General features: G+C 45.1%; 1 protein-coding gene and 1 long non-coding RNA gene across 2 annotated transcripts in view; one reads left to right on the forward strand and one right to left on the reverse strand.

The window, feature by feature from the left end:
- Positions 1 to 27351, forward strand: part of LOC141087513 (rho GTPase-activating protein 6-like) — a 186113-nt gene that overhangs the window by 65137 nt on the left and 93625 nt on the right. The window contains exons 5-6 of the mRNA XM_073573060.1: positions 17340 to 17532; positions 23414 to 23469. Of these exons, the coding sequence (XP_073429161.1) occupies positions 17340 to 17532; positions 23414 to 23469 (249 nt within the window). The remainder of the gene's footprint in view (positions 1 to 17339; positions 17533 to 23413; positions 23470 to 27351) is intronic.
- LOC141087514 (uncharacterized) overlaps positions 21461 to 27351 on the reverse strand; it is a 66239-nt gene continuing 60348 nt past the window's right edge. The window contains exon 2 of the long non-coding RNA XR_012231682.1: positions 21461 to 24158. This is a non-coding gene — a long non-coding RNA (uncharacterized lncRNA). The remainder of the gene's footprint in view (positions 24159 to 27351) is intronic.

Below are 27351 nucleotides of genomic sequence, written 5' to 3' on the forward strand. Positions count from 1 at the left end.
CACTGGGACTGCCACTACAAATTGATTGAACTGAAAGATGATGGTTAAGATGTAGCTATGCCCTGTCCTGCTGGCCGGGCTCTAGCTCCAGATGATCAGTGGCTTCCATTTCTTATGGACATCGACTCACAATTACATGCAGTGGTGGTTTATCATCAGCTTTCACAGTTTTCCTACTCACAAACGTGTGACATTCCGGCGCACATTTCAAAATGTGCCCTCTCATGCCAATCAAATAGAATCGCCTACGGCCTGTGGCTTCTGTCTTTTGCACTCCAAAGTTACGTGACAGATCATGATAGCCAGTGAGCACCATGTTTACATCGCTCCCTGTGATAAAAATTGGATTGAGATGAGTAACAGTGATGGAATCAACGGAAGTGCGATACAGCAAGACTTTATTCACAAAAAAATGTTTTCACTGTCTCAACACACAAATTAATTGAGGGTCAGCATCGCCTATGAGAATTGTGATGGAAGTTTTTCCCGTGAATAATAATTCCTAGATTTCTGCAATCAATAGCCTTTATGTCACTAATTGTACGCATCTCATTTCCTATTGCCGAGAGGCTGGACTGTATTACTGAGACAGAAATGTATATGAAGATTTAAAAATAACACCAAAAGTATATAGTTGTGTACGCCTCAAATGCATTTCCTTTTTTCCACTTTTTAGATTGCTGTGTAATCCATACTGAGAACACGGAGATTTTACATGTTTAAACTATGCTATATATACCTGCTATCCAGTGATAAAGTACCCTTTCTCAACTTTGTACAATCTGGTCAAATCCATACTGGGCCTGAGAACATCTGAGTCTGCCTACTGATCTATAGACATATATTTTTAATGTGTAAACTAGGCTACATATATACGTGTTATCCGGTGAAACTGTACCCTTTATCAACTTTCTACAATGTTGTTGAATCCATACTGGGCCTGAGAACGGCTGCCGAGCTGTTAAGCAAGCTACAGCACCTGTGGTTTGGACACGTAATTTTTTCAGGAATGACGGTTAGGCCTAACTCCGGAATTGCGGTTGACCTGAACTTACTGGGAAATCATCGTTAGCGGGGAATAATCTGAATCCCAGATCCCCATCACTAACGGAGTTCAGCAGGTTATCTGCACCTGTAAGCGACAAAAGCTGGTCCTTTCAGTGTAGCGTGCATGCAGCCCCGGACATGTACTGGAATGCTAGACCTGTTATTGCTCCATCTCACGTGCCAAAGCCTCGCGTATCCCTCTAGTAAGTTTGACGCGTACCGCGGGGCCATGCCGGAGTCTCGGTCATTAACAGAATAAAGCTGAGAAATCGCTAGCACAACTACAAACGGACATACCACACCACACACAGAATCGATAAAGCTTGCAATCTGTCCATCTTTCCTGTAGCTTGTATGGTAGTGGTTTCCCGGGTGCAGTCCAATTAAGCCACAGGCTCCACTCCTGGTGGTGCCCTTTTGGACATTCCTTTAAGGTTCAGCTTTGCAATCATACTGCCCCTGGAAACCAAAAACTTTGCCTTCAGGGATGCTGTTTGGAGGTTCGTGGGAATAACGCCGCCCAATCAGCAGTCGGCATATGGGTCGCCCTCCCAGGGCTGTGGGGTACTCGGTACCAGGCCGGTGTCAGTGGGATGTGTCACAGCAGCGGTGACCCGGACGGTGGCCCTGGGCGCCCATGTAAATGGCGTGTTATAATGGTAAAGAGTTTATATAGATAGTTTGACACCACCTGTGGTGTTCGGCAACATAGATGTTAGGCCGACTCTGCATGCAGATCCTCTGGGACTGATGGTGTTGTGCAGCAAAGATGGTGAAGCTCCCCACAGGTGGAGCTGGAGTCCCAGGGAAGTGTAGATGTAGTGATGGGGGAAAGGCACAGGCGGTGTAGGTGCTGGTACCCAGATGTAGCGGTGCTGGAATAACTGTAGGACACCAGAGCGTGCAGTTCCAAAGCTTTACTCACAGTCTGCAGGTTACACAGATGCCTGCCTCCGTGCTGTGTCCTCCGGGTCAGGACCTCTGCCAACCTCCGGGACCAGAATGGAAAGCTCCCTTCCAACACTCCGCCAACATGTACCTTCCTGAACGTCTCCTTTCTAGCGCTTGTGGGGGAAGCACTCACAGGACCGTGGTTCACTGAAACGCCTCCTGTCTAACAGATGTTCCTCAGACTTTACTTGTATGGCAGACAGCTGTAGCCTTTTCCTTCTGCCTCGCACACGTCGATGCTGGGGCCTCTGAGCCTTAGTTGGGTACAGAGCATTTATAGCTGCTACTTCCCCCAGTTTCTGCTGCAGGAACGTCAGTGTCCCTACAAACTCGGAGACCGGAATCCGGACCATGCGCTCCAGCTAGGAGTGAGCCTTAACTCTGCTCATCCTCCAGCTCCCCTTCTCACGTCCACACACTTCCCCTTCCCTGCACAGAGTGCCCTAACTTACCTCCTCCTGACCACAGAGAGCAGCTCCTCAGCAGTCAGGTTCAGAGGTCTCCCTGCTGGCCTGGAGTGGGAAATGTGTTGTGTGTTGGTTTCACTGCTAGAGAGATCCTTCGTTGCTCCCAAGCTTGACAACACACTCCCTAGGAGGAAGGCAATGCCACAGTGGCGACCGTACTCTTGAGTCCCAGCCACTGCTGGATGATGCTGCTGGTACATTGACCCAGACCACTACATTCCCCTCGCACTCTACACAGCCAGAATCTGACCCAGAGGAAACTCAGGTTCCCCTTCCCGCATACTATACCACCTTACACCGTGACAAAGAGGAAGGTGCAGATGAAAGTGCAGGTTCCTTGAGCAGGTGGGGGGGCATACTCATGGGCGATGGCACAGGGCACCGCAAAGTACGCAAAAGTGTCTCTGCCGGTGGGAGGGCCTAAACAGCCAAGTGCAGTGAGATGGAAGATGGGGACGACAAGGAGTTCAGAGTAGTGCAGGGATTCCCTAGCAAGGAGACTTATGTAATTGTTTTCAATGTTGGGACAGCAATTTTTGGGGAGCACTATACTCTGGTGAATGATATATGGGGCCCACCATACACTGGAACATTCCAAAGGTGGACATCAGACACTGGAGCAGCATTTACAGGGCCCATTATACACTAGAGCAGTAGAAATGGGGCCCATTATATATGGAGCATTATTTGGGCCCATAAGACAGTGGAGCTTCATCCATTGGGACCAACATATACTGTAGCATTATGTGGAGCTCATCATATACGGTTTGAAACATTATATGGGAATAATGATTCCGTATGGAGAAATATATGGGCCTCATTACTCTTTATAGCTCTCTATGCGGTGGCCATAATACTGTATGGAGTTATATACTGTCCGTTTTTGGAGGTATTGGAGAATTTAAAATGGATATCAGTCATGAGATGTAAGAAGTGAAGTATTTTTCATTGTACTATACTGCTATTTCTCTGCCGTATCGGAGCATCATGAGTTGTGGTATGTGTTAAAGGGGCGCTCTTTGGCCCTGGGCCCATGAAAACCTGGAGCCAGCCCTCCCCCCCCGCAACTGTAGCAAAATAACCCCCGTTTTTCAGTGCGTAACTAGTATTATGAAGTTAATTAACGTTGACAAGCTTAAGTAAGAAGAATTTATGCTTTTGGCATTCAAATGGGCACTGTTGGTGTGTTTTCTGTCCTCCTCTCACTGCCGACTTTAATTCTCCATTGACTTACATTGGGTTTCGTGTTTCGGGACGACCCCGACTTTTCCCTATAGTCGGCCGATTTTGCTCGACCCGACTTTTGGAAAAGTCGGGTTTCATGAAACGAAACTCGACCCTAAAAAAACAAAAGTCGCTCAACACTAGTTATTAGATCCCATAAATTTTATTTATTGTATGCATATATTTTTCTCACTTAACCAACTTAGACTATTATGTGCTGATTTATCACACACAAATTGGATTACAAAATTATTTAAACACAAGCTGTAACAAAATAATATAGGTAACAAGCCAAGGAAGGTGATGAATACCTTCACCAGTCACTGTAGCACTCATCCACTTTATACTTGTACGCTCGTGTGAGCGAGCTCTCAGAATGATAGAATCTGCTGACAATAGAAGGTGCATGGATATTCTTTTCAGATTCTCAAGTCCTTTTTTCAAATTTTTCAAAGTAATTTGTCTCTGGACCTTTTTACATATAGAATATCGGATAAATAAGTTAAGCCCAGACTCTTGACAGGTACATTAACCCCTTTCGGACATCAGGCATACATTTTCGCCGATGTCGGACTCCCTCCCTTTGATATGGGCTCTGGCAAAATACACATATTTGGTATTGCGGCATTCAGAATTGCCAGATCTATAAATTAAAAAAGGATTAACCTGAATGGCATAGCGAGAAAAAAATCAAAACACCAGAATTACGTTTTTTTGGTCGCCGTGACATTGCATTAAAATGCAATAACGGGCGATCAAAAGATCGTATCTGCACCAAAATGGTATCATTAAAACAACAGCTCAGCAGGCAAAAAATAAGCCCTCACCCAACCTGAGATCACGAAAAATGAAGTCGCTACGGGTATTGGAAAAGGGCGCAATTTGTTTTTGTTTGGAATTTTTTTCACCACTTACATCAAAAAGAAAATAGACATGTTTGGTGTCTATGAACTCGTAATGACCTGGAGAATCATAATGGCAGGTCAGTTTTAGCATTTAGTGAACAAAAAAGCCAAACAAAAAACAAGTGTGGGATTGCACTTTTTTTGCAATTTCACCGCACATGGAATTTTTTCCCGTTTTCTAGTACACAACATGGTAAAACCAATGGTGCTATTCATAAGTACAACTCGTCCCGCAAAAAACAAGCCCCTCATATGGCCATATTGAAGGAAAAATTAAAAAGTTATGGCTCTGGCAAGAAGGGGAGCGAAAAACGAAAAACGCTCCAGGGTTTTTTTTCATTTGTCATCAGTTTTCAGCCCGTATGTTATCCGTTTTTCTACATCAGCAATTGGTAAAAATTTAAAAGACCAAATACTGTTTGCATCCTTAAAAATCAGATGTAGAGTAACATTGGTCTGAGTGTTGTCCATGTGCTGTCCTGTCTGTTTTTTTTATGGACCGCTTTATGAAAAGCTGATGTGAAATGCTGAATATGACATCAGCGCTGCCGCTTTAGACAAATTCCAGGAGAATGCTGTATGATTGCAGTGGTTTTATTCTACGCGTTTCAGGGGTCTCATGCCCCCTTCATCAGGAAATACCACAAATACATACAGGTATCACAGACATAAATAGGTTTGGAAGGATGCTGGATTTCAAAAAAATGAGCGCCAACAAGTCAAGGATCTAATAGCCCCTAGCCGCCTGAGAGCTCATGCTAGCCCCATTAACGGTTACACCCTGAATTCAACTAAAGGAATCTTTAAATGTGGCACGAGGAACTGCTTATGCTGTTCTAATATAAATCATAAAGCTGATTATATAATTTCATTTTCTACCAAAGAGAAATTTATGATCCCTTTTGTTCTAAATTGTAACTCTGACTTTGTCATTTATGTCATTGAATGTCCCTGTGGTAAGCAATATGTGGGGAGGACCACACAACCCCTACACCTCAGACTGAACTCCCATCGGCATAATATTAAAAAAGGCCTGCTTACTCATGGGCTGTCCAGACATTACGCCTTGGTACATAATAAGAATTCGAAACTATTAAAAATTAGCCCTATCGATCATATACCTAAATGTGCACCGAACAGATCTACGAAACTAAATAGAAAGGAAGCCTATTGGATCTACAAATTAGGGAGTCTGAAACCACAGGGTCTAAATGAAATAACTGAGGTTTTTACCTAGACAGTGGAATTTTTGTTTATATCTATATTCACATGCTCTGCAACCTTAAAAGGAAAAAAAAAAAAAAAAAAAAAAAAAAAAACCCTCATGTGTATAGATGGCTTCTGAGTTCTTTGCGATAATTTCTCTTTGTTCTATTTAAATTTAAAATGTTAAAATTTTATTTGCACTATTTGTGTCAGTTTCCCTTGTTTATAATGTCAACCTAGTTATGCAGTCCCCGCCTTGTGGTTTTTTATATATTTTTTTATAGATTTGTTTGCACTTAATGCAATACCTAATTGCAATTTTATATTTATATTTATATTTATAATTAATTTTACAATACTGTGCCTCCTTGGTCTGATGGAAAAAAAAAAAAAAAAAAGAGGAAGGGGAGAAAGAGGAAAAAAGAGAGGAAGGGGGAAGAAAAAGAAAAAGGAAGGAAAAAAAAAAAAAAAAAAAAAAAAAAAAAATTATTTATGTATTTGCTTAAATATTGCTTGTGCGTTAGCTCTAAAAGAGTGTTATATATATGAAAATCCTGTATAGCCTCTTATCAGGTTTAGCTCCTTTTGCCCTTGGGAGCAATCACTTTCATACCTCTGTCTTAAACATTTTCTCTGTTAGTTGCATTTTTTGAAGAATTTTTTGAAGGGTTTTTTTTTTTTTCTTCTTTAATTAAGCCCGGGTAAGCGCTACTAATTCTACTAGTCTGACATGAAAGAATGACCCCGGCTGATAATAGTATCTTATTTCTCCTTTAACTCAGCTGCCATGCATATATTGCCTAGCCATAGAGATTAGTGAACAGTGCAAGAATGTTACTGCCACTCCTTCACAGTGAAAAGACTTATGTGTCACGTGTTGAACACTAAAACTGCCTGCGATCTTATCTATTAATGAAGCCACCCATTCACTCTGCCGCTTTATCCTGCGTTTTTTCTTTGAGCAGTAGTGGGCTCCTGCACAGCGTCCTGTGTGTTGCTGCATCTGATATTAACCCCCTTTTTTATGTGCTTCATGTTATATCTAAAATTTGCCCATGATCTTTGTATTAGTGAAGTAATGAATCCATGCTGTTTGCGTTCTCATTCTGAGCAGCGCTGGCTGCTGTGCAGCTTCTCGTGTGTTGCTGCTTTTAGCATCTTTTATTATTTTTTAACCCATTTCCTCTATACTAAAAAATAATTTTATATTTAATTTTTTAGAATTTAACTAAAATTATATATTTTTTATTGGTAAAGAATTAAAATTATGTTTTTACTTTTTTCCCCTTTTTGTATAAAGATTGCAATGCTTTCAATGAAAAAAAAGCGGTTTGCTGTTTCCATACGATAGTCCACTTGTAAGGTATCCACCTCTAAACAGGAATAAACTCCCCCCTTCCCCTTTTTTTTTTTTTTTTTTTTTTTTTTTTGTTTTTTTGTTTAAATCGTAAATTTGACTTTATTATCTGTTTTGTAAACGAAAATTTAATCAAAAAATCTTTTAAAATATGTATTCTTTTGTAATATATCTTAGGTTAACTGTTAACCATGTGGTGTCATTGAACTTTGACACTGCATCATCTGACTTGTTGGCGCTCATTTTTTTGAAATCCAGCATCCTTCCAAACCTATTTATGTCTGTGATACCTGTATGTATTTGTGGTATTTCCTGATGAAGGGGGCATGAGACCCCTGAAACGCGTAGAATAAAACCACTGCAATCATACAGCATTCTCCTGGAATTTGTCTAAAGCGGCAGCGCGGAATATAGCTACAAACTCCCTTTGGATTCATCATTTCTTTGGTCACTGAAGACCTGTGGATCTGCAGCAGCCGCTACCTACACGCTCTTATCTCATCCTAACCAGGTGAGCATATTTCATGATATACTGTCTTTTGTAACGTGGATAAGACCCTATTGCGCTTTTTTGTCTCCCCCTTTTTTTGCAATGAATATGACATCAGGACACAGTATAAAATCAGCAGGCAAAGAGATCGTGAGATGAGCAGAAGCCCGGGCACGTGGAGTTGTGTCACAATAGTAGACAAGCCGGGGATGGGACAGGCAGCCTCTAGCTAACAACGTAAGCCAGGGGACAGGACACGACAAGCATCTGGGTGAGGTCAAGGGATAAATCATGTCCGATGCCAAGAATGTGACACAGACGAGGACAATAGCAGCTTCTGATGCAAAATGGACCTTACTGAAAATGTAAGAGGTAGAAAATGGCTGGGGAAAACGGTGCATTGGTATGAATTGGCCTTTATGAGCCAAGAGTCAGCATGCAGACTGGAGAAGATGGGGACCAAGCCTACACAATAAGAAGTGCAGCAAGGAAATGTGGGACAGTGGCCAAAAGCAAGAGACACCGAATATCGGGTGCAACCCTGGGGATAAGCAGTGAAGTATGACCGTATTTACTACTTATGAGGCTATGTGCACTGGAAAAAGGACCACAGAAGTCCCCCTGTAAAACTTGCTGTGCACATGCTCCATTTTAGAAGACGTCTTTTACCCGCTTCAGGGTTCGGAAACCTTGAAGCAGTCAAAATATGTGACTTACTCAATCCCTAGATGGCTCCCTCTAGAAGCCACCCACTCCCTACGCTTACAGTATGGCGTAAGAGACATCAGCAGTAGAGCCGCAGAAAGAACGATGGCAGAACTGCCGGCAAAGCCGCTTCTCGGAAATGACCGCCATCGTCTTCCTGAAGCAGTCTGGCCTGGGAAACTCAGCAGGTGCACAGGTGCTTACAATGAGCCATGTGCACACATCCTGAGCATACTGGTGATGGCAATTACTGACGATAGAAGGTGCATGGATGGATTTTCAGATTCCCAGGGACAAAAATGTAATTTAAGACCAGAGACGTGACAGATACATGAATGGCATTGGGATGTTGGGTTGAGAAGATTGTAGCACTACTGAGTATCTTATCACCTGGGAAGAAAGTTGGTGGGTGCAGCTTCTACCAATCAATGCTTAGTACAGAGCAGTGCTACAACTTTAAGCCGATACTGTGGACAAGGCCGGCATTTCTAGTCCACACTAACTTTAAAGTACATTTACTACATTTGAAAGGAATGAACTGAATGAACTGAAAGGAAAGAACTGCTAAAATTTCAAATAACTACTTGCTCTTTATGTTCTTACTCCTACTGATTTCAGGGGACATCTCCCCCAACCCTGGTCCACCATCCTCCAACCACAACCCCTACCCTACCCCATATCAAAACCAAAATAATCTAATTAATATTACTTGCACTCCTTCAACTCCTTCTTTCAATTGTGCCCTCTGGAATCCACGGTCTGTATGTAACAAGCTTCCTTTCCTGCATTACTTTCTGAACAACTCTCTTAATCTGTTGGCCCTCACTGAAACCTGGATTCAGGATTCTGACACTGTCTCTCCTGCTGCCATTTCCTATGGTGGCTTACAATTCACTCATTCCCTGAGACCCACAAACAGACCTGGTGGTGGAGTTGGCATACTCCTGTCCCCACAATGCACTTTCAGGTCATCCCCCAGTTCCATCACTCTCATTCCCCTCTTTTGAGGTCCACACCATCAGGCTCTTCCGTCCCCTCTCTGTCAGAGTAGCGGTCATATACTGGCCCCCAGGCTCACCCACCCACTTCCTTGACCACTTTTCAGCCTGGCTGCTGCACTTCATGTCCTCAGAACTACCAACTCTTATCCTGGGAGACTTCAACATCCCCATTAACAGCCCTACTACCACATCTGCATCCCAGCTTCTATCACTAACCACTTCTCTCGGCCTCTCACAGCTCTCAACCTCTGAGACACACAAAGACGGTAATGGGACACCCTCACACCCAGGGCTGTGGGGTACTCTGTATCGGGCCCGGTGGATCTCAATGGGAGTTGTCACGGTAGCTGTGACCCGGCCCGTGGCCCTAGGTGCCCATTGTAAATGTTCAGTGTGAATGAATAAGTCGTGATGCCACCTGTGGTGTTCGGCAATGTAGATGTTAGGCCGACGCTGCAGACATATCCTCTGGGACAGATGGTGTGGTGCAGCAGTGATGGTATAGCCCTCCACAGGCAGGGATGTTGTCCCAGGTCAGAGTAGATATGGTGACACTTAGGTGGTGTAGTGTCAGGCACAGGGGATGTAGCAGTGCCGGGCAGGTTGACGCTGGAATAAGTGGAGGACACCAGGGCGTGTATTTCCAAAGCGTTACTCACAGTCTGTTGTACAAACAGGTGCCCGCTTCCGTGCCATGTCCTCCGGGTCTGGAACTCAGTCAACCCCCAGGCCAGATGGAATACTCCTTTCCAACACTCCGCCAACTTGTGCCTTTCTGAATGTCTCCTCTTTTAGCGCCTTTAGATAAAGTACTCCTAGTACTGAGATACACTGGAGTTCCTCCTATCCGATGTTCCTAAGAACTCTACTTGTACGGCAGACAGCTGTAGCCTGCTTCGGGGACTCCTTGCTACTAAGTCCCGGCTCACTATCCAGTTGCTGTTGTGCCCCCAAGTCTTGTGTGGGAATAAAGTGGTCACTACTTCTATTCCTCCGGTGTCTGCTGCAGGACCATTGGTATCTGTACAACCTCGGGGACCGGGCCCCGGCCTTGCGCTTAGAACTTCTAGGAAGGGTTCTCTTCTCACCCACATCCTCTGTTCTCTTTTACTCCTCATGTTCCGTACTAATTCTTTCTTTCTATGGAGAGTCAGGCTTTCAGTCTATGTTGCTCTCTTTCTCCCTTTCCCGTGCCAGCAGACCCAGATCACTGGGATCTGCTGCAGCACTTCCATAGATATCCCTCTCTCTCGGGATCTTCTTCTCTCTCCAACCAACTACTGACTGACTCACTTAAACTCTTCCCGCTCCTTGAAATGTAACCTAACTCCACCCACCTCCCAGCACGTTTCGTGTTCCAAGCAGGGAGCAACCAATGGGTGCTTTGCTACACTCCAAGCAGGGAGCCGCCGAAGGTGCTTTGCTACACTACTTTGTGGTGTGGGGTGCAGGTGTTGGAGCGTGGTCAGGAGTTTCCACCTTACATGGATGGTGGGGCACCACACCTCGGGAGGAGGTGCAGTACCTCTGTGGTGACTGAGCCTCAGGGGCGCCACAGTAACACCCTTGACCTGGTCTTTGTCCGGCTTTGCTCAATCTCCTACCTAAATAACTCGCCGCTTCCCCTCTCTGACCACAACATTGTCTCCTTCACGCTCACAAATCCTCGCCCACCCCAGCACACTCCTACCTATCACACATTCAGAAATCTGCAAGCCATTAACCCTCAGACACTTTCAGATTCCATACAATCTTCCCTGTCCCCAATCTCCTCTTTTTTCCTGTCCTGATCTGGCTGTTCATCACTACAACAACACTCTTAGAAGCACCCTTGACCAGGTAGCGCCCCTCACCCTCAGAACCTCTAAACACAGAGTAAAACAGCCCTGGCTCACATTGCAAACTCAATTTCTCCAGCGATGCTCTAGGAGTGCTGAACGCCGATGGAGAAAAACCCGCACGCCAGAAGACTTCATCCACGTCAAATTTATGTTAAGAACCTACAACTCTGCCCTTCACCTCGCCAAACAGACCTACTTCACCACCCTGATCTCCTCACTAGCCAACAACCCCAAGAAACTTTTTGACACCTTTCACTCCCTCCTCAGGCCAAAAGCACAAGCTCCTATCTCAGACATTTGTGCAGATGACCTGGCCTCCCATTTTATAGAGAAAATAGATAATATCCACCAGGAAATCCGCTCCCAACCACCAAGTGCTGTGACTCCCATCTCTACCTGCATTTCCCCTGGCTCACTTTCCACATTTGATCCCATCACAGAAGATGAAGTCTCCAGACTCCTCTCTTCTTCTCGTCTGACTACATGCACTACCGACCCGATTCCCTCACAACTCCTCCAGTCTCTCTCTCCAGTCGTCACAACTCACCTAACTACAATCTTTAATCTCTCCCTCTCCTCTGGCATTTTCCCATCCTCCTTCAAACACTCTCTCATTACTCCATTATTAAATAAACCTGCTCTCGACCCATCCTGCACAAACAACTACAGACCAGTCTCCAATCTCCCCTTCATCTCTAAACTCTTGGAGCGCCTAGTCTACTGCTGCCTTACCCGTTACCTCTCCACTCACACTGCCTCCTAGACCCTTCACAGTCTGGCTTCTGACCGCTACATTCGACTGAAACTGCACTCAACAAAGTGACCAATGACCTTCTGACAGCAAAACGTAATGGTGACCACTCTCTGCTCATTCTTCTCGACCTTTCTGCAGCTTTCGACACTGTTGACCACCGTCTCCTACTCCATAGGCTCCAGTCACTAGGCATTAAGGACATCTCTCTCTCCTGGTTCTCTTCGTATCTCTCTGACTGCTCCTTCAGTGTTTTGTTTGCTGGCGCCATGTCTTCTCCTCTTCCTCTCGCTGTCGGGGTACCTCAGGGCTCAGTCCTTGGCCCCCTCCTCTTCTCTCTCTACACGGCCCCAATTGGACAGACCATCAGCAGATTTGGCTTTCAGTACCATCTTTATGCTGATGACATACAACTATAGACGTCATCCCCCGACCTCACCCCCGCTATACTACAGAATGCCAGTGACTGTCTGTCCACAGTCTCCAACGTCATGTCCACTCTCTATCTGAAACTTAACCTCTCAAAAACTGAACTTCTTCTGCTCCCACCGTCTACTAACCTCCCTAAATCTGACATTTCCCTCTCTGTGGGTGGCACCATAATAACACCCCGGCAGCAGGCGCGCTGTCTGGGTTTTATGTTTGACACCAACCTCTCCTTCACATCCCATATTCAATCTCTTGCCCACTCTTGCCGCTGTGGTGTAGTGACCACTATGTCCGCTAGGGGGCGCTGTGTGGATGTCCCAGGAGTGTGGATGAATGGCAGAATACTGAATGACCGTTATGTATCTCAAGGTGGGTGGCCTTGAGATGGAGACTTATGTGTGTGTTGATCAGCAGTGATACTGCTGAGATACTGGTTCAATATGTCATGGACTAGCTACCTACAAACCCACCCAGGGGATGTGTTTAAGAACGCTGGTATAAAGTGTGTAAGAATGGTTCAAGGACCTGTGATGAGGTCATAGCCATGTGACCCAGTGGGTGTGGTTAGGGACCATATAAGGTGGCCAGGGTAGGTCACATGAGGTGAATGCAGGGACCTGGTTGGTCTGTTTTGGAAGGCCTCATCTGGGAGAGATGGGGGCTGTCTTCCTGACAGCCAGGAACGCTGTGTTGAATGGCTGCACATGCCTGATGATTCCCTGGAGGGAATGGACGCCTGCAGCATGATGAAGGAACTATGAGGAAACCCTGATGTGGGTGAGATAACTGAGGGTGAAGAGCCTGTGTATGCATGACCTGTGTGACCACAGGGATAAACAGAGCTGGACTCTGTCATGGACGCTATGCTGATGTGATGAAGTTTATGTTGCTGCTGTGGGTTTATGATGCTAATTAAACCGCATGGACTATGATTATTTATGGAAAACCCATGCCAGATCTGGATTTGTGGCGGCTAAGCGAGTATCCCCTACTTGAATAACAGCGCTACCTCACACCGCTTACACCTAAAGAACATCTCCAGAATTCGCCCTTTTCTCACCATGGAAACAACAAAAACCCTCACTGTCGCATTGATCCACTCCCGCCAGGACTACTGCAATGCTCTATTAGTTGGCCTCCCCGTTACTCGACTTTCCCCTCTCCAGTCCACACTTAATGCAGCAGCCAGGGTCATCCATCTGGCTAATCGGTACTCGGACGTGTCCGCTCTTCGCCAATCATTACACTGGCTTCCCTTCATTATAGGATCCAATTCAAAGTACTTGTTCTCACCCACAAAGCTCTCCACGGTGCAGCGCCCCACTACATCTCCTCACTCGCTTCTGTCTATCAGCCTAGCCGATCGCTGCGCTCTGCAAAAGACTTTCGACTAACCTCTGCACTAGTCCGCACCTCCCACTCCCGACTCCAAGACTTCTCCCGCGCTGCACCAATCCTCTGGAATGCTCTACCCCAAGAAATTAGGACTATCCACAATTTGCACAGTTTTAGGCGCTCTCTCAAAACAACATCTGTTCAGAGTGGCCTATCACGTTCACTAATCAAAGTCATTTTATGTGTAAGTGTGCGTATGTAGCCCATTCGCTATCTCTATACCCCACCTTCTCAAGATGGCTGGACCATCATTGTAAATACATCATTGTATATACACACCTGTACTTTGTATTTCCCCCACCTAATGGTAGATTGTAAGCTCTCACGAGCAGGGTCATTTTATTTTACTTTAATTGTTGTATTGTTAACGATGTTACTTATGACTTGTGTTTTGAAACTGTTAAACTGTAAAGCGCTGCAGAATATGTTGGCGCTATATAAATAAAGATTATTATTATTATTATTATTATTATTATTAAAGGAATGTGTCATCAGAAATGACCAATGCTTAAACCATGCCTAGCATTAGGCCAGACGTCCATGATTTATATTGCCGCAAAACATGGACCATAGACAAACTTGTCAGTCTCTGTCAGTGGGCGGGGAGAAGCCCCCGGGGACCTGCCTGTAGGACTAGTGCACCTCGCGGCTCAGTCCTGCCAGACAGTTATTAAACTTATGTTTTTTCTCCAAAATGCTGCTGCATTTCAGACTCAGGCATACCAGGATGAGATTACACAGCCGGTACCTGATTCATGCTGCCCACAGATTGGGCAGCATGTATCAGCTGACATGTTCCCTTTAAGCACAGAACTCAAAGACCCTGGTATATCTCATTAAAAGATATCTGTCACTAGATTCTTGCTGTGTAATCCAAGAAAAACATGATGTAGGAACAGAGGGCCTGATTCCAGTGATGTGTCACTTACTGGGCTGTGTTTTGCTGTTTCAATACAATCAGTGTTTTATCAGCAGGAGATTATCACAACAGAATAACTGGTCTCATGCCTTCTAGTCCAACCACACCCCCTGCACTAATTAGCAGCTCGCAGACTAGAGTAAAATTTATGGCAAGTTGCAAATGGAGGCCACAATTCAAATTCTCCACATTTATTACTAGGCATGCACCTCTTAATGAATCATGGGAATTTGACTCATCAAGAACTAAAGGAAAAACACCGGTCTTGATTAATTGGGGCCATATGTGGGGCCCCTGAGGCTCAGTCGCCACAGAGGTACTACACCTCCTCCTGAAGTGTGGTGCCTCACCATCCAGGTAAGTTGGAGGCTCCTGACCACGCTCCAACATCTGCATCCCACACAACACAGTAGTTCAGCAAAGCCACATTGCGGTTCCCTGCTTGGAGTGTAGCAGAGCACCTTTAGGGGCTCCCTGCTTGGAACACGAAACGTGCTGGGAGAAGGGTGGAGTTAGGATACATAAAAGAGCGGGAAGGTTTAGGATTTCAGGCAGTCAGTCAGTCGGTCAGTGTGAGTCGGAGAGTCACTCAGAGAGGAGTGAGGAAAGAAGATTCCTGGGAGAGGGATGGAGGAAGGAGGTGCTGCAGCAGACCTCAGTGACTTGGGTCTGCTGGCACGGGAAAGGAAAGAAGGAGAAAGACTTTGAACTGAAACCTGTTCTTCCAAGAGAAGGAGAGATTAGTACGGAATGAAGGAGTAAAAGGGAACAGAGGACGTGGGTTAGAGGAGAACCCTGCCTAGAAGTTCTAAGCGCAAGGCCGGGGCCCGGTACCCGAGGTTGTATGGATGCTAATGGTCCTGCAGCAGACACCGGTGGAGTAGTGGGCTGTAAATGCACTACTCCCATCTAAGACTTGGGGGCACAACAGCAACTTGGATAGTGAGCCGGGACTCAGGAGTAAGGAATCCCCGAAGCAGGTTACAGCTGTCTGCCGTACAAGTAGAGTTCTTGGGAACATCTGTCAGGAGGCACTCCAGTGTAACTCAGTACTAGGAGATCTTCACACTTAAAGGCACAATAAGAGGAGACATTCAGAAAGGTACATGTTGGCGGAGCATTGGAAGGGAGCATTCCATCTGGCCTGGAAGTTGATTGAGTCTCTGACCCGGAGGACACAGTACGGAGGCAGGCACCTGTGTGTACTACAGACTGTGAGTAAAGCTTTGGAACTACAAGCCCTGGTGTCCTCCATTGATTCTTGCGCCAACACACCCAGCACTGCTACACCTGGGTACCAGCTACTACACCGGCTGTGCCTCTCCTCTACCCCTATATCTACACTGCCCTGGGGCTACAGCTTCACCTGTGGGGAGCTTCACCATCTTGGCTGCAACACACCACCAGCCCCAGAGGATCTGCACGCAGCGTCGGCTTAACATCTCACTTGCCGAACACCACAGGTGGCGTCACGAACTATTCCATTAACTACATTCCACCATTCAATCTTCCCCTGTTAATTGGGCGCCCAGGGCCACGAACCGGGTCACCGCTGCTGTGACACATCCCGCCGACACCGGCCCGGTACCGAGTACCCCACGGCCCTAGGGGGGGCGACCCACATGAAGTCTAGAAAAAGCAGTAGCAAAGTTCACAATGGGCTCAAGGAAGCCAAGCAAGCTCTGTTTCCCTAATTGAGATGAGGGATGAATTACAGTCGGGCAGTTCTGATAGCAGTGATTTGAGTAACACGTCTAGATTTACCAATCCATCATATTTTTTAAGCAATAGAAGACACATCAGGAGCTGACTGTCAGGAGCTGACTCATAGCAGCTGACTAACAGGAGCTGACTGTCAGGAGCTGACTGACAAGAGCTGCCTGATAGGAGCTGTCTGACAGGAGCTGCCTGACATGAAATACTAATTAGTGGACGCACCTTGATTTAACATGTCCCTTTTGTCACATTATTTTCAGGGGGACCATCATTTCTGTCCAGGCCTATTTCATGAGTTTTATTTTTAAAAAATTCTGTGGAAGCATGGTTGAAAAGCAATGTCTGACTTTCATTTGTTCATTTTCATAGATTTTTGAGTTATTATTACTTTTCTCAGATTCAAGTTATTTCTGTGAGCATTATGTGTTTTTCTGTCATTAAATGAGGGGTACCAACTCTTTTGACCACGTATGTATATACTGGCCCTGGGGAGTTAGTCCCTGCCAGTGAAATATTTGTCTTCCTGTGCTGAGTGCTAAAGCTGAGTGGTTAGAGTTGTGGTGTTCTGTGGTTTGCTGTAGTACGTGAGTGTTGATCTCTTAGTTCCTGTTCCCATTTAGTTTATTCCTCTCTGTCCCTATCCTCCTCCTTATTGTTGGTTAGTCCTTTTGTATGATAAAGTTTTTCTGTTATTCCTGTTTTGTCTATGTCTTGTTTACCTTACTTTTCTGTCCCATGCCTCATTGTTTGGTGTGTGGGGGGGAACATATTAGGCTTTAACAGGAGCATAGTAAGGTCAGAGACCTGATCCACTCTACCTTCAAGAGTATGAATATTTTTACTATTTCTTTGACAGATAATGTCAAAGAAATAGGAAAAATGTTTGTGGTAACGAAGTGATGTTTATGTCAAATATTGTGCCTTTTTTTCTTTAGGGAGGACTTTCTGTTGATTCTATAGCAGAACTTGGTGATGGAGACAGTCGCCTTCTGGAAGCGCTACAGTTATCACATCCTGCAGAGCTGCGCTCACAACCAGAAGACAACAATCTTTGCCTAAGTTTGAACCCAATCTACAAGCAAGTGCCTCGAATTGTGGAAAGATGCTGTTCTCACATTGAGAAGTATGGTAAGATACTGCACAAAAGCTTTGCAAGAATCGAGATATCATTAAAGGGATGGTCCGGCCTTAGAGTACAAGTCTGCAGTCATGCTTTGTCTCACTCTGTGTGACTGCAGACTTGTGAATCCTCACAGTGTGTGTTCTATCAGGGTTCTCCGGTGCCAGGAGCGTGCAGTCATATGACCACACGTATGTGATTTTTATACCTCCAGACACATTCCAACTAGACATATCTGACTGAAAAAAAACAAAGAAATGGTGAGAGGCTCACCAACATTGCATTGAAATAATCCAACAAGGTGGGTGTAGTATTCAGCTGGCAGTTTGCAGCGATAATAGGCAGTAGAAAAGGAAATTCTGCACATAAATCAGTAGGTAATATAAAAAGTTATTTTATTGAAGATCCATTAAAAATGACAAAACACATACAAGGGGATATAAAAGACTGACGCTTTTCGAGCAGTACAACGCTCTTAATCAAATTGTTAAGGTTGTGCGGGATTTCCTTTTTTGCAGCCTAAACACTAACCTCAATTCACTTGCAGTGAGCGAGGCTGTGCACGTCTAGTTGGAGTGCCGATCCCAAAAACAGCACCAGAGAATCCTGACAATGCACAGGTCACGCAATGTGAGGAATCACAAGTCTGCAGCCACATAGCGTGACACATAGAGTGACTGCAGACTTGTACCCTAAGGCCGGACCACCCCCTTTAACCCTGATGTTGTAAAATTGCAGATTACATCACGTCACCCGTTACTTTACGGTCATTGAAGTAGACACTGGAAAAGGATAATGTGAATGGATTTTAAAGATTTTTCCACATAAAAGATCATATTATGATATTAATAAATAGGAGGTCTATTGATTTATTTGTGTGATTATTTATTTTGTCATATTTATCAATTTTGAAATAATTGAAAACTGCCTCTTTAGAAAGGAAGAGGACCTGAACTCTAATGCCACCTATTGGAAGAAGCAATCCTAACAGTCAATAATGACCCTAAATAATGACCCTTTAACAAGACTTGTCACATGACTTAGGTTACCCTAAAGGTACTGTCACACTTAGCGATGTACCAGCGATCCCGACCAGCGATATGACGCGGTCAGGATCGCTGGTGCATCGCTAAGTGGTCACTAGTGAGCTGCCACACAGGCAGATCTCACCAGCGACATCGCAGGGGACGGGGGTCGCTACTTACCTGTCACACCAGGCGATCCTGCGTCCTCCCGCTCGGCTCCACGCTCGTCTCTCCACAAGAAGCTGACGACGAGAAACAGTCCTGGACGTTCTCACGCGATCAGCGATAAGCATCGGGGGAGCGGTTGGAGGTAAGTATCACACCCAGCAATATCGCTATAACGTCACAAGTTATAGTGATATTGCTAGCGATATCGCTTAGTGTGACAGGCCCTTAAGTCACGTGGAAAGGCTCTTATTGACTTTTAGGATTCCTACATCCAATAGGTGGCACTAGAGCTCAAGTCCTCTTCCTTTCCGAAGAGGCAATTTGCATATTTAATTTCCCAGAGGAGCATTGCATGGCATATATGTCTCTTTGCATTGACATGTCAGGCATGCTACTCTCCACAAAGAGAAACATTACCCTTTAGACCTCAGTCAGTCCTCTCATACAGCCAAATCAGATCATTTGCTTTGCACTGAGGAGGGGAAAACACCCCAAAACATGTGTCTACAAATAGAGCTTTTGCTTTGACTTTTATCCTGAGTCATGTGACAAGGCTCAATGACAGGTTGATATTGACTTTTAGGATTGCTACTTCCAATAGGTGGCGCTAAAGTTCAAGTACTTTTCCTCCTTGAAGAGAAATTTCCAAAAATAATTGAAGGCTTTGTTCACTTATCAAACATTTTTCATGTTTAGTGTATTAAACATCTTCAACCCCTAGACATTTTATGTTTTGTTTTTTTTCATTTTTGTCACCCCCCCCACTTGCTTGTTTTTTGCAGGATGATTTGTACTTTTGAAGGACACCATTCATTTTACCATATGATGTACTGGAAAATGGGGGAAAAAAATCCAAGTACAGTGAAATTACAAAAAAATTGCAATGACTTCAATCGTTTTATTTTACAGTGTTCACTATATGGTAATATCGACCTGGCAATATGATTCCCCAGATCTGTGCGAGTACAGAGATACCAAACATGTATAGTTTTTTTTTTTTATTTAAATGATGAAAAAAAAAATTGGAAATTTGTGGGTTATAATTAAATTAGTGACAAAATTTACAACTGGTGGAGAAAGGTTGAACTTGATGGACCGGGGTCTTTTTTCAACCTATGTAACTATGTATGAAAAAAAGTTTGCTTTTGTCTCCATTTTCCAAGAACTGTAATATTTTTGCCCCGAGCCATCATTCACAGGAGGATCAGAATGGCAGGTACAGGGGTCATCAGCAGACCCCCGGCTGTCATGACAACCCATCGGCGCCCTGCGATCACATGACAGGGACTCCGATGGGAGAGATTAATGACGTGCTTTGGGCTGGTGCTCCACCCGCAACTGTTAAAGGCACATGATGACAGATCAGCCGTCATTTGTTGGGAGAGATGCGGGCTCAGGATGTGAGTCTGCATCAAAGTCAAGGGACACGACATATGACGTAAATGTATGTCATATGTCGTGAAGGGGTTAGATGGAGAATCTGCAGAAAATGACTATTGAACACACCTTGTAGATGACAGAATAGTAAAAAGAATGGCTCTAGAGTCCAAATCTGTTGCTGCATTTTCCATAAATCCTTCTGAATTATGTACAGTATTATTTATTTATGAACAAGTAAAACTACATTAATACAATTAAAGAAATCAGTAACATCAATCAAGAATAATATTAGTAAGGGAAGGAAAAAGGGAGTTATGTGAACAGGAGGATGAATGCAAAGGGAAGTCCTACTATTGTGATGGTCATACTTTACATTTATATATATATATATATATATATATATATATATATATTTTTTTATTTTTTTTTTTGTATACTGTATATCTACCAGGTTAATGGATTTGAGAAGGTGTACTAGAAAATAATGGTGAAAATGAATAAATGAGAAAATCACCTTTGGAATTGTTGTAGTGATTGTGACCTATTTCATAACGTAGGTGCAGAACTGATTGAACCTGGAAATTTGGTCCATTTATTCCAATGATCACTGAGTTTATCCCTTTGGTTTCAATATAATTTGAGTTTTTCTGATATAGAAATAGAATATAACTCAAGTGACAGGTTCCCGTTTAATAAAAAGATGTAATATTCATGAAGCTGCATCATAATTAGTATTTGCAAGTGTTTCTCCAGATTACCACTATACCTTCAGTTTGCTGAATAAATGGTCAATTGGACCATGCAGGTATAAACTTGTGTATTATGGTTTTAAAGGGAATTTGTCAGCAAGTTTTTGCCATATAATCCAAGAGCAGCATAATGTAGGGCAAGAGAGCCAGATTCCAATGATGTGTCATTTACTGGGCTGCTTGAAGCAGGTTTGATAGAATCTTTGTCTAATGTAGATGTAAGTTCTCGGAATGCTGGGCTGTGTATAACTCCACCGACAACACTGATTGGCAGCTTTCTGTGTACATTGTCAGCAAGCTGCCAATCAGTGATTGAGGTGGAGTTACACAGATTAGCCCGACTGTGCACATGACACCTAGTCTTGCAGTGATAATCTCCTGCTCATAAAATAATACTGATTGTATTGAAACTACAACACACAATCCAGACAATGACACATCCCTGGAATCAGGCTCTCTTGCCCTTTTATTCTGCTACTCTCAGATTAAATAGGAAAAATCTGCTGACAGATTCCCTTTAAGTGGTATAGTGACATAAAATAAAAATTTGTATGGTGAATACACTGAGATATCAGATAATCATATAAATCCGAATTCATAAACAGAAAATTAAATTAGGATTAAAATTGTATTTTTATTTACATAAGAATGGAAAATCAGATTGGTTTGTGCTGTTTCTGAGCTTCTATTAACAAGGTGCCCCATCAACCAAATCAAGAAACTTTGTGACCTACTGTCTCCATAAATGGACATTCTTTGATAAGAAGAAAAGATGGGGCCTGTTACATACAACTCAATCCATTTAAGCTACATAATAAAGAATCAGTGAACTGAAACAGAAAAGCATAAGTATAACATTGGAGCATATGGGTGTCGTAGGGTGGAGCACTCCTTATGATTCAGAGTGGTTATCCATAGGTAAAGTCACTTTAGCTATGGCGGACTTCAAGGTGTTGTCCAGGCTTGGCTCAAGTCTGCAGTCACTCACAGTGCACAGTTTGTCGACACCAGGAGTGGGTGGTCATGTGATTTTCATAATTCTGGCCACATTCCAACTAGACTTATCCAGCCTTGCTCAATTGACTTGTATTCAGCGAGGCCAGAAATGTCTAGTCAGCATGTTTCTGTGAGGCTAGGAAGACTCCAAGGGTGAACCCACAGGAACGCGACGACAAACCTGCGCCCGGGCGAGCGGGCCAGGTGTACCACCCCCTACACAGGGAGAGTTAGGGGCAGGCCCGGAGGAGACTATCGCCACGGAAGCTGATACCTGGGGACAACAGGAGGAGTAGAAGGACGGACACCGGGCTGGAAGGCGGACAGGGAAGACTGGCGACCACAGGAGGGACTGCTGCGGAAGAAAGGAGGAGAGGGCAGGAGACACAGGAGCAGGCAGGAACGGACTGGAAACAGCAGACTCTGGAAGGAAAGACAAAGGAGGTCAGCTGGGGAGACAAGACAGGATACAGGCACAAAGCAGGGCGCTAGGCAGGAGAAACGTAGGAGCAGGTGGACCCGAGAATCAGTCGTGGAACACAATAGATAATCAGGCAATGGACAAGAGGTGAAGCTGCCTTATTTAGGGTTAGAGGAGCAGGACTTCCGGGTCAGGGTCCTCCAGGGTCACGGGGGCGGAGAGATGAGATGGTCCAGCCTGTGCTGTAATCTGTGGTGCGAAGTGCGCATTCGCACCGAATGGAGCACCGAGGCTGACCGCGGGGCAGGAAGCAGACGAGCAGGCGGGCGGGCGCCTGCTGCGGAAGCGCGCCAGGAACGGAGGCAGAGGCAGGAGTCGTGACCACGGTGGAGGCAGCGGGAGCGGGACCGGTAAGCGTGACAGTGTCCATATGAATGCAAATTGCATAACGGCAGTCACTAGCTCCCGACACTGACCGCACACACTGCATGTCATGATGATTCACAAGTTTCCCAGTTGATACAATTCTTAAATCTACATTATGGTATGTGCATACTTTTCAGATTCGTCTGCGGATTTGGCCCTGTGGATCTGCAGCAGTTTTCCATGCGGTGTACAGTACCATGTTATCCTATGGAAAACAAAAACCGGTGTGCACATGCTGCGGAAAATTCCGCGCGGAAACGCAGCCAGTTTATTTTGCGCAGTATGTCAATTCTTTGTGCGGATTCAGCAACGTTTTTACACCTATTCCATTATAGGAATCCGCAGGGGTAAAAACGCGTGCCAAATCCGCTAGAAATCCGCAGGAAAAACGCAGGCATTTTGACCTGCGGTTTCTGCCGATGCCGCACGGAAAAATCCACACATGAATCTGCAACGTGTGCACATACCCTTAATGTTTCATTATTTTTAACATTTCAGTAAAGTATATAAGTATACAAATGGCATACAAGCGACATTGTAAAAGATTATGAGGCTCCAGTGTCTAAACAATAAGGTACAGGAAACGAGGGGGTCCTACAGAGTCTGAACATAGTCCTCTTAAGGTCTGCACTGTTCTTAGACATTACTTTAAATACTCCAGAAAACCAGCAAATATGACAAGATGTGAACAGATACCAATGCAACTTGTCTTTCATTTCTTCAGGGCTTCAAACAGTTGGAATCTTTCGTATTGGGAGTTCAAAGAAAAGAGTTGAACAGGTCAGTGTCAGGATTCCTGCTGTTTATTTCGTGTTACACATATTACATACCGCGCGCCCCCAACTTATCATGTATGACTTGAGACTAAAGCTCTGTAAAACTGTTAAAGCTTTTAAAATATCATTCTACTTTGACTGTTAGGCTATGTACACACGGTGCGGATAGTACTGCGGATCCGCAGCAGAATCTGCTGTGGTGTACAGTACCATTAAAGTCAATGAAAACGAAAAACGCTGTGTACATGCTGCGGATTAGCTGCGGTTTTAAATCCACAGCATGTCAATTCTTTGTGCAGATTCCGCAGTGGTTTGACACCTGCTCCATTATAGGAATCCACAGGTGCCAAAACACAGGGGAAATCTGCACAAATTCTGCACCAAATCTGCAGTTAAATCCGCAGGTAAAATGCAGGTCATTTTACCTGCGGATTTAGCCAAATCCGTGCGGAAAAGTCCGCAGGACAATCCGCACCGTGTGCACATACCCTTAGGTATCTACTCATTTTAGGTATTTGCAGCAGACAGTTCTACATCATAAATGTGTCTATGGGCAGGAAAAATGCTACATAAAATAAGCGTCTTTTGGCATGGATTTTTGAAGCCTTTTTTTCATATCCATTAGAATGAATGAAAAATGCTGCAGAAACGCTGAAGGTGTTGACACGCTGCCGATATGAAACTGCTGGACATCTGTAAATTAAAAATAAGCAGAATGTGCATCAGACTTCAGTAATTTCATTTACTTGCTGGCACTGTAAATATTGCGGGTTTTTTTGAGGCAGAAAAAACAAGGCAAAAAAGCAAGGCTTGAACAAGCTTAGAATTGCTGTTGTTTGTTTATAGACCCCTGCTTGTTCCATAGTCCCAGCTCTTATAGGCCAGACAGGCTTTATCTTTTTGTAGCACATATATATTTGGAATGACATGACATCACATTGTGTGGGGGGCCCTGATACTGCCTGGCATCCAGGTACACATAACTTGGCCATTTTATGCGCTAAACTTTCTCAATTTTTCATATTCCTAATGCAATCCATTTTTCATTTTTCATGTTTGCATGTTATGGCGCTACAGTGTGCTTCCTTTTATGCTTGAATGTATATGAGTTGGTGACTCTAGGTTAAGCACCTGTTCACACAATGTTTATGCTTGGATGTGACGGTCAGTTTTTGAAATCTGATACTGCCTGTGGCATCATATTGTGTGTTGTGGCTCTCATGCTACAGAGAGTTTTGTGGGGGCCCCCATACTGCATTGTGGGACTGAAGTGGATATATCATATTGTGTGTGGGAGCCCTCATACTTTGTGGAGGGCTGTGTTTTGTCCTTTCACTGACTGTGACTGTTAAGGATTGTGTGTAGGGACCATCATACTGTGTATAGGGGACTGTTGGGCCTCCATGCTATATATAGGGGAGCTGTGGGACCATCATACTGTGTATAGGGGACTGTGGGGCCTCCATGCTATATATAGGGGAGCTGTGGGACCATCATACTGTGTACAGTATAGGGGACTGTGGGGCCTCCATACTATATAAGGAAGCTGTGGGGACCATCATGCTGTGTATAGGGGGCTGTGGGGCCTCCATGTCAACTATAAGGAAGCTGTGGGGACCCTGTGTATAGGGGGCTGCAGGGACTTCATGCTATGTGGGGAGCTGTGGGGCCAGCATGCTATGTGGGGGGCACTTTAGGGACATCATGCTGAGGGAGGTATTATACTGTGTTGGAGTTACTGTGGTTGTATCATACATTTTGCCTGAGGCACTATGTTATCATGTGTCTGTAGGAGGAAATCACTGTGGGGGTGTCATGCAATATGGAGGGCATTTGTTAAGGCATTATTCTCTATAAGGGCGATGAAAGATGTATAGTAGTGGGAGAGAACACTAAGTGGCTTCAATGTTTGACATAATTACATTTTTGTGCTGTAAGTGACCCTGTCCCTGATTTTAAAAGTTGGAAGATATGACCCTGCCTACTCCACCAAATGTTTTTTTTTTTGGTAAGGGTGTGGAGGGGGCCGGGTTGGGGGGTGGTCCTCTGCTTACCATGTCCGGATGACACAGACACCAGGCGAAGCAAAGACTAGACGGAGGCAGAGTTCAGTTGTAACAGTTCCGGATTTTATTCGTCGTCCTCCTGACGTCCACAACCACGCACCGCAGCCTCTTTACAGTTCTCCGTCTCCAGGCCCGGGTACCTGCACCTTTCCTCCAGTCGAAGTAACGTCCCTCGCGGATCTTTCGCTGGGGCTGTCCTAGACCAATCTACCTCCAGCGCTTCACCTGCTCGAGGTCGTCGTCTAATCGGTACCCCCAGGGACTCGTCTGTCCTGCGGTCCGTCGGGTCAGGGCCACCCCCCTGACTGTCTCTTTCCTGTCAGTCCCCTGGCCGAGCTCTTCGCTGTTCTCCGTCTTCTGCCGAGCACCTCCTAGGACTAGCCTGCCTGGAACCCCAACCAGTCCTATTTATCCCCTCTCTCACTGGGAATTCCCCTCCTGGATTCCTATCTCCCCGCCCCCCATGACTAAGAATTTCTCAAGCCCTAAGCTGCTGTTGAGTCCTGAACTACTCCCCCCTGCCATCTTGTGGTCATTTCTAGGTACTGCACTCTCTTGTCTGTCTTTCCCAGCTATCACCCTGCTGTCCTTATCAATCTCCGTCCATAGTGCACCAACCGTTCCCTCCTACTTCCAGTCAAGTCTCTCCGTCAAGTCACCTTCCCCACACTCCTCCTTCCTTTGTCCATTGTCGTCCCGACAATCGTACTCCCTATCTACGTCGTCCTAAAGCTTGTCCACAGTCTGTTGTCAGACCGGTCGTTGGGCCAAACCCGCCGCCCACGGGGGCCGAACCAAACCAGGAGCACCATGCTCCGAGCAGCCTACTGCTACTCGCCGGCGCGCCCGCCATGTGACAACTTCTTTCAATTCGGCGAGGTCCACCCGGACTACTCTATGGCGTGTACCTCCCACTACTCTCCCCTTCTACTACCTTCAGCTGTCCAGGACGCCATGACCGAGGCCTTTTGCCTACCGGGTCATCATTGGCACCCACCCGTCCTTTTGGGGCGTCCATGGTGTCGGGGACCTGACTGACGGACCACTGTCTGGTTTGATATCTCTCGTCTCTTTGTCCTTCACCTAAAAGAGTCATGGTCGGCGTCTTCGTTACATCTACCTCGTACCCGGGATCTGTTACAAACACATTTTCCTTTTTGTTACACACACATTTTTTCTATACATACTGCACATTAATTCAACTTTTAGTCTACCATTACCTCTACTTTAATAACAATAGGAGTTACTCAACCGGAGTAACCCCCCCTTTTTTTTTGTTTTTTTTTTTTCGTTTTTTTTCCTTTTCTTTCAACATAACATTTTCTCACAGCATCTTTAAAACAAAATATAACTACTCCCCCTTCCTTTAGCATTAGTACCTCCTCCCCCACATCTCCGCTATGTCAGGCAAACAATAAAAAAACACTCTTCTTAACCTGGACAAAACACTGTCCTCGTGGCCTGCACAACGGTGCAGCAGAATCCCGACAGTCCGGGCCATCTCCTGACAGCCGATGTCTCATCAGTAGTAAGGGGGCTCCACAGCCGTGGAGCTCCCGAGATGCAGGGAGTGTCTCTAGGGGTCCTTTTTATGGGGGCTCATGGTCTTCGGGTTTAGCGATTACTGCTACTGCGTAGTAGCCGCGGGGACAGTACTCCTTGTAGTACGATACCAGGTCCCCCTCCCGCAATGCCCGGCCATGACGGATGGAGGTCACGTTGATGTACACCTTCTGGCCGGTTGCGAGGTCCCGAATGAACCCGTATCCCTTCTCCAAATTGGTGTACACGAGCCGCCCCGTAGATCGTGAAGCCGCCAT

This window comes from Dendrobates tinctorius, unplaced genomic scaffold (assembly GCF_039654945.1).
Source record: "Dendrobates tinctorius isolate UK_male_01 unplaced genomic scaffold, ASM3965494v1 ptg000034l, whole genome shotgun sequence".
NCBI classification, from domain to species: Eukaryota; Metazoa; Chordata; class Amphibia; order Anura; family Dendrobatidae; genus Dendrobates; species Dendrobates tinctorius.